Source organism: Mesocricetus auratus, unplaced genomic scaffold (genome assembly GCF_017639785.1).
Source record: "Mesocricetus auratus isolate SY011 unplaced genomic scaffold, BCM_Maur_2.0 Super-Scaffold_100022, whole genome shotgun sequence".
NCBI classification, from domain to species: domain Eukaryota; kingdom Metazoa; phylum Chordata; class Mammalia; order Rodentia; family Cricetidae; genus Mesocricetus; species Mesocricetus auratus.
Window position 1 is genome coordinate 17,312,364 of NW_024429203.1, and position 8,215 is coordinate 17,320,578.

Consider the following 8,215-nt stretch of genomic DNA (forward strand, 5'->3'; position numbering starts at 1 on the left):
TGACATCTGGTCACTTTTGTCATATTTGATGTGAATTCTACCTCCTGGATAATGACCGTGTGACATATATAGAGGGCTGTTCAGAAAGGAGAAAAGGTGAGTTTATTCATTCTTTATTCATGCCTCCAATTCCTCTTGTGGTTAAAAGGAGAATAATTATTACATTGGATAACAACAACAGCAATAACAACAAATTAGTAGTGCACAGCTCAGACTTTATCATCTGCCTGCCTGTGTTTCTTTTTCATTATGTTGGCTTCCTATTCTGTCGGATGGCAACACAGGCATAATAGGTCCGGGTAACTCATGAAATAGATAGCTACCTTAGTGTGTGTGTGTGTGTGTGTGTGTGTGTGTGTGTGTGTGTGTGTGTTATTCTATTTTAAACAAAATTCTAAAGTACCATATACATAAATAGTTTGTACATCATAAGAATACAATTTGGGTACTAAAAAATCTTTATCAATTTTTAAAACATAATGGCTCCCTCTATTATGAAATCTCTTTTCTTACTCTCCTCTATTCTTCCCCTGACTGATCTTCCTGCTCTCTCATGTTCTCATCTCTTCTCCTCTTCTCCACTTCTCTTTCTCCTAACTCCCTCTCCCCTTCACCATGCTCCTAATTAGCTCAGGAGATCTTGTCCCTTTCCCCTTCTCTGGGGAACCGTGTATGTCTCTCTTAGGGTCCTCCTTGTTTCCTAGCTTCTCTGGTAGTATGGATTGTAGGCTGTAACTCCTTTGCTCTATGTCTAAAATCCATATATGAGTGAGCACATACCAGGTTTGTCTTTCTGTTATTGAGTTATCTCACTCAGGATTGTTTCTTCTAGTTCCATCCATTTGCCTGTGAATTTCAAGATTCCAATATTTTTTTCTGCTAAGTAGTACTCCATTGTGTAAATATACCACATTTTCTCCATCCATTCTCCAGTTGAAGGGCATCTAGGTTGCTTACAGTCTCTGGCTATTACAAATAATGCTGTTATGAACATAGATGAACAGATATCCTGGTTGTATGAATAAGCATCTTTTGAGTATATGCCTAACAGTGGAATTGCTGGATCTTGTGGTAGATTTATTCCCATTTTGTTGATGAACTGACATACTGATTTCAAAAGTGGCTGTATGAGTTTGCACTCCCGCCAGCAGTGGAGGAGTGTTTTTTATTTTAACCATTCTGACAGGAGAGAGATGGTATCTCTGAGTTTTTTTGAATTGCAATCCCCTGATGGCTAAGGATGTTAAGCACTTTCTTATGTGTCTTTCAGCCATTTTGGATTCCTCTATTGAGAATTCTCTATTTAGTCCTTTACCCCACTTTTTCATTTGATTATTTGGTATTTTGGTGAGAAATATGGCACTAGAGAAATGTCCAGATATGTACATATTTGACTCCAACTAACAATACAAGCATTAGTTAAGAGGCTACCTGAAATGTCCTTCCCTGATAATGAGATTGAGGTCTATCTTGTGTGGCATCCTAGAGCCTTCATCCAGTATCTGATAGAAGCAGAAGCAGACACCCACAGATAAACACTGAACTGATCTCTATAGTCCAGTTACAGAGAGTCAAGACCAGACTGGAGAAACGCACAGAAATAGCTGACCTGAACAAGGCAGAGTTCATGGAACCCGGACTGATAGCTAGGAAACCAACATAGGACTGTTCCATACTCCCTGAATGAGGATGTCAGTTTAGAGATCTGGTTAATCTACGGGGCCTCTGGTAGTGGATCAGTGTTTATCCCTAGTACACGAATGAACTTTGGGAGCCTAAGAACATAGAAGATACTCCCACAACCTGGACACATCAGAAGGGCCTAGGCCCTGATCCAAATAATATCACAAACACTGAAGATTCCTCATGGAAGGCCTCATGCTCTCTGGGGAACAGAAAGGGGATGGGATAGGGGATCAGGTAGTGGGCAGGGTAGGAGGGGAAAGAAAGGAGACTGCAATTGACATAAACAAGCTTGTCTCTAATTTAAATTTAAAAAGGAAAAAATATTCATCACTAATGAAACCCATACCCATATTAATTTGTATTTTCCCTTTTGTGCCGTTATAGATTTGAAAGCAAAATTTCCTCCATACTATGTGACACTTGGATAAACTAGAAGAAAATGTGAAGGAACATGGAAGAATTTAAGTAGTGGTAAATATTAAAATACTGTGGATATGCTATGTCCTCTTATGAATTCTTACCTGTTATATATTGTTAGCTTCAAAAAACATGTACTAAGCTCTATGACATACTGTGAGGATTGTAATTTTATAAGGAGTATCTGCAATGTTGATGCCCTACAGGACTTCTCTTGGTCATCCCAGAAACACTCAATTGTTTAATGGAATTCTGTACATCACATCCCACCACCGAATTTTATTAATGGCTAGGTGTTCAGGACAGACATTCTATCTCCATGTGGTGAGTCAGGGATAGAATATTATTGTAGTATTGATGTCATGAAGATAAAAAAAGCAACAGTGGCTTAAAGTTGCCATAACTGGAGAATGTGATAATATATTCATATGACCAAGGAGAACTTTTGTGAAGTGCTCTAAACTCTGCTGATGCTGAAAGCAAGCTCAGAAACAGAGGTGATTTGTCCACTGATAAAATGTTCTTCTGTCCTAGATTTTCAGTGATAAGCATGCTGGCTGGAAACGGCTCCTTGGTGAGTGAATTTGTCCTTGCTGGGTTGACAGATCGTCCAGAACTCCAGCTGCCCCTCTTTTATGTGTTTCTAATGGTCTACATTGTCACAGTGGTGGGAAACTTTGGCTTGGTCACACTGATTGGCCTCAATCCTCACCTGCACACTCCCATGTACTATTTTCTCTTCAACCTGTCCTTCATTGATCTCTGCTACTCTTCTGTCTTCAGTCCGAAAATGCTGCTGAATTTTGTTTTTGAGAAGAATACCATCTCTTATGTGGGGTGCATGACTCAGTTGTTTCTCTTTCTGTTTTTTGTCATCTCTGAATGCTACATGTTGACCTCAATGGCCTATGATCGCTATGTGGCCATCTGTAATCCACTGCTATATAAGGTCACAATGTCTCCTCAGGTCTGTTCTGTGATATCTTTTGCTTCTTATGGGATGGGGTTTGCTGGAGCCTCTGCCCACACAGGATGTATGCTCAGACTGACCTTCTGCAATTCCAATGTCATCAACCATTATCTGTGTGACATTCTGCCCCTTCTCCAACTTTCTTGCACCAGCACCTATGTCAACGAGATCATAGTTCTCATAGTTGTGGGTATTAATATCACAGTCCCCAGCTTTACCATCCTCATTTCCTATGTTTTTATTCTTGCCAACATTCTCAACATCAAGTCGACACAAGGAAAATTAAAAGCCTTCAGTACCTGTAGCTCTCATATCATGGCAATTTCCCTTTTCTTTGGATCAGCTGCATTCATGTATCTTAAATATTCTTCTGGATCTATGGAACAAGGAAAAATATCTTCAGTTTTTTATACTAATATTGGGCCCATGCTCAACCCCCTGATTTACAGTTTGAGGAACAAGGATGTGAAATTGGCAATAAGGAAATCATTGATTAAGTTTCAGAGGAAAGACAGATTTTAATTAGAAACAATAATTCTGTAAGAATTATTGGAGGACTGTCATATTTTTTTGTATTGCTTTTGTTTGTCAGTATGACTTTACCTCAGTTATATGTGTAGTCTGGTAGACTCGCTTTTGTAATATCTCATATGGATAATTTAATTTTTCTTTCTGTAACTTTGCCATATCTAACAGGTACTTAAATAATAGATAACATTTTTGAAGCAATAAATACACAGGTATTTTTATTATTGTTTCATTCTCTTTCTCCTAGACTATTGGCTATTTCTCACCTTGAAAAGCACAGAAAATTTTGTCTTTAAACATTAAAACTTTTTACATTAAAATCAAAACTGACAAATAATGTGTGCTTTCTCATTTTGTAGTAGAATCGTGACTACCATAAGGTTGAGAAGATATGTAGAAGATGACAAGAAGGCTGGAGATGTGTATGGTTTCATTTAGGAATACTGCATTTGAATTTATTTTTACCTCATTGAGACTCTGTTTCATCATTTTTATATTTCAAATTAATACACAAAATATTTTGCATGTTCATGGTTCAAAGAAGTTACAATTATGTCAGCTGATTTATATTATAATTAACTTAATCCCCATGCAGTAGATATCTACATAATAGCATTGCTAATAACAAATAAAATATATAGAAATTTCCAATTACAAACAAAATCAGAAAAACTCATTATTTGTGTACATGATTTCTAATACAGATTGTAAGAGAAATTGGGACACCACAGTCATTAACAAGTAAGCACAAGGCCTGATAGAGTATGTTTCAGAACAATTGTATAATTTCACTAGTAGCTTTAAATATATTTCACTTCAAGTCATATTATTTTATTTAAATTAGAAACAAGCTTGATTGACATGTCAATCCCAGCTCTCTCCTCCCCTGCTCCCCACTAATCCTCCCAATCCCCCATCCCACTCCCCTCTACTCCTCAGGGAGTTAGAGGTCCTCCATGGGGAATGTTCGAAGCCTGTCATATTATCCCAGGCAGGGCCTAGGCCCTGCCCCATCTGTCCAGGCTGAGACAGCATCCCTCCATGTGGAATGGGCTCCCAAAGGCCCCTTGTATGCCATGGCTAAGTACTGGTCTACTATCCAAGGCTGTATAGATTGCCGAAACCTCCTTACTGACACCCACGTTCAGAAGGTCTGGGCCAGTCCCATTTAATAAAAATAAAAATGATTTGTACTTTCTGAGATATTTCAAAATTTGAATGCATTTTATGGACATTTAAAATGTGTAATTGTGTTTGAAGACTAGATGTCCACCTTGAGGTGTTACTATCATCTTCCCTAGTTGTTCAAAGCAGGCTACCTTCCATGTGGGTAAGTCAGGCTAGATGGGATATGAGCTTTTAGGGACTCTACTGTCTTCTGTCTCCACAGGTGCACTGAGATTACAGAAGCTCAAACACTAAATTCAGTTTTGTGTGTATTCTGATGATATAAAATAGGCTGTTAGTCTCAGGTGGCAGGTACTTTGACATACTAAACCATCTCCCTGTATTCAAACTTCAATACTTTTATTAATATGCTATATTCTGGATATCTTATTCTATGATTTTCACCATAAAATATAATAAAATCCTTAAAAGTTTATGACGTAAGTTATCATGTCAATTAATAATTTTTAAAAAAATATGCAATGACAATTGTAGTTGTCTTAAAGGGAGAATTGCAGAACATTTTATTCAGTAGAGTTAGCTGCGTTTATTTGTGATTAGGTCTCAATAATCTAGTAACAGTGTTCCAGATACAATAGTGGATATGAAACTTGCTATTAAATGCTATTAAGAGCCTAGCATTGCCTGGTGTTTATAGTACATGCCTTTAGTTCTTGCACTGATGAGGCAGAGGCAGGAAGACCTCAAGATTAGTCTGGTCTACAGAGTAAGTTTCAGGACAGCCATGGCTACACAGAAAATCTCTGTCTCTAAAAACCAAAATCAAACAACAAACCAAACAAAAAAATCTGAACAAACAAAACAACAGCAACAAAAAGAATCCAGGATCTCATAATGTTGTTAAGTATCTAGCTTCTAATTTTAGTTTTTTTCAGGTATAGTATTAAGTTTGTTTCTCTTCTACTTCATCCTTTGTGGGAGCTAAATAAACCTTCAGTATATTGGATGAAGATGACTATTGTATCACCAAAGCTCTACTATTTTCCAATAATTTTTTCCTGCATTTAATTTGTATATTTCATGGATTTTTCAAGTCTACTCAAAATTTATTCTTGTTGACCAAAGGGGTTAAGACTAGGCTGATTTAACCCCCAGAAACAGCTGACCTGACAAGGGTTAGCTCTTCAATCCCAGACTGATGCCTGGGAATCCAGCATGCGACTGATCAAGACCCCCTGAAAGCGGGTGTCAGTGAGGAGGCCTAGGTAATCTATTGAGCCTTGGGTAGTAGATCAGTATTTATCCTGGGTATACAATTGGACTTTGGGCTCCCATCCAACAATGAGAGATACACACTCACCCTGGACTTTTGGGGTAGGGTCTAGGCCCTGCGCTGGATGAATAACAGACTATTGACACCCCCATGGAGGGCCTCACCCTCCCTGTGGAAATGAGGGGATATTGGGGGTGTTGGTGGGAGGGCACGGGAGGAGGGGAAGGAAAGGGAGAGGGACCTGGAATTGACATGTGAAGCAACCTTGTTTCTAATTAAAATTTAAATTTAAAAAGAAAAAAAGAAAATATAAAAAAGAAAAGCAAGATATGCTTGATTCATTATAAAATAAAATAAAAAAACAGAATTTTGTCTTGTGTTTAATCTTCTAATCCCATTTAGTTTCCTATGAAATTTTCAACATGGTATTTATTAGAGTTGATCCAGAGTCGTAGAAAAGTGTTGATAGTAGTAGTAGAGTGGCAGATATATTCCACATGCTTTTTCACAACTATTATCATGTATTAGTGTATACATTTGTGATAATTAATGAAGCAATATTAATATATTGTTATTAAATTATATGCAATATGCAGTATTTGTGTTTCTTATTTTCTTTTTATTTGTTTATTTATTTTTTAGTTAGTTAGTTTTGATAAGAACATTCTCTGTTGCCAATTCTAATCTGCACTTACTATCTTCCTTCCTCCCTAGTGCCAGATTATAGGCATACAGGTAGGCGTACAATTCTTATCTGTTTTTTTTTTTTTGTTTGTTTTTTTTCTGTTTCCTTATCTGTTTTAATCTCACAGGTAGAACACCACATTTAACTCACTTTGGTGTATTTTCATCAGGCTTCCTGTTGTTTGTTGGTTGGTTTGGGGGTCTCTTCTAGGTAGTCAGGCTGTCATTAAACTCAGATATCTGAGAGCTGGCAGTACAGACCTGATAGCACCTGACTGTACATTGTTGTTCTTTGTCAGTTTCTCAATTTGGCATATTAAGGATGAACTGGAAATTTTTGAGGAGTGCCCTGAGCACCGTGTTCTGTGGAATGCTACAATTTTGGCTGATGTTTTATTGGGGGGAACATCAGCTATTTTAAGTAATTTTCAGTTAGTGGACATAGTGTATTTCACTGTAACATGGTTATATACATGTCATAGTGCCTTGCTCACATTGACAGTCAGTCACAATCCCCACCCACCATTCTCTACTCTCTCTGGTCCTTATTCCCCATCTTCTAAATATCCTCTTAATATTTCATGTCATTTATGTATGAATACATATGTGTACATATGTACACATAGTTATAATTAATTATTCATTGTCATATGAAGGATAATGTGACATTTTGTCATTTTTCTCCCTACCACCATGTTGTTATCTACTATTTCTTTGTAAAGTCCTTCCTCTCCTATTTTCTTTTATAACTTCATGTTTAATTATACATAATATATTAAATATTATTGTAATTATTAATACTTACTATGATGTATAATTAAGTAGTATATATTTAAAACATAGATTCTGTATATAAGAGAAAAATAAAGCATTTTTTTATTCTGGCTTGGATTATTTAAAACAGTTACCTGCAAATCTATTCATTTTCCTTCTGAAAATGTAATTTAATTCTTCTTTATAACTCAATAATGCACCATAGTATATATGTTACACTTTAACTTTTTATAAGTATGTATCTGAACAAGTTATATTTCCTTTTTATTATTTGATATTTTGAAGGTATCATACAAGCTAATGTATTCTATTTTGATAATCTCATAAATGTGCATAGTTGATTTCCTAGGCCTCCTCACTGACACCCACATTCAGGGGGTCTGAGTAAATCCCATGGTGTCCTCCCAGCCATCAATCTGGGGTTCCAGAGCTTCCCTAGTTCAGGTCAACTGTTTTTGTGGGTTGAACCAGCCCAGTCTTAATTCCTTTGCTCATCACTTCTCCCTTTCTGTCATTGGATTCTAGGAATTCAGTTCAGTGTTTAGCTGTGGGTGTCTGCCTCTGCTTCCATCAGTCACTGGATGAACGTTTTGTTTCCCAGACTCTCTGGCAGTGGGATTGTATGCTGGCACTCACCTGATTCATGTCTAAAATCCACATATGAGTGAATACATACGATATTTCTCTTTTTGTGACTGGGTTTCCTCACTCAGAATGGTTTCTTCTAGTGCCATCCATTTGCCTGCAAATTTCAA

At 37.0% G+C, this 8,215-nt stretch overlaps 1 protein-coding gene across 1 annotated transcript; it reads left to right on the forward strand.

Moving 5' to 3' along the window:
* The first annotated feature begins 2,629 nt into the window (after positions 1 to 2,629).
* On the forward strand, positions 2,630 to 3,595 carry LOC121133463 (olfactory receptor 147). The gene has a single exon (XM_040730018.1). The coding sequence runs from the start codon at positions 2,654 to 2,656 to the stop codon at positions 3,593 to 3,595; it is 942 nt and encodes a 313-aa protein (XP_040585952.1). The 5' UTR covers positions 2,630 to 2,653.
* Positions 3,596 to 8,215: the final 4,620 nt, after the last annotated feature.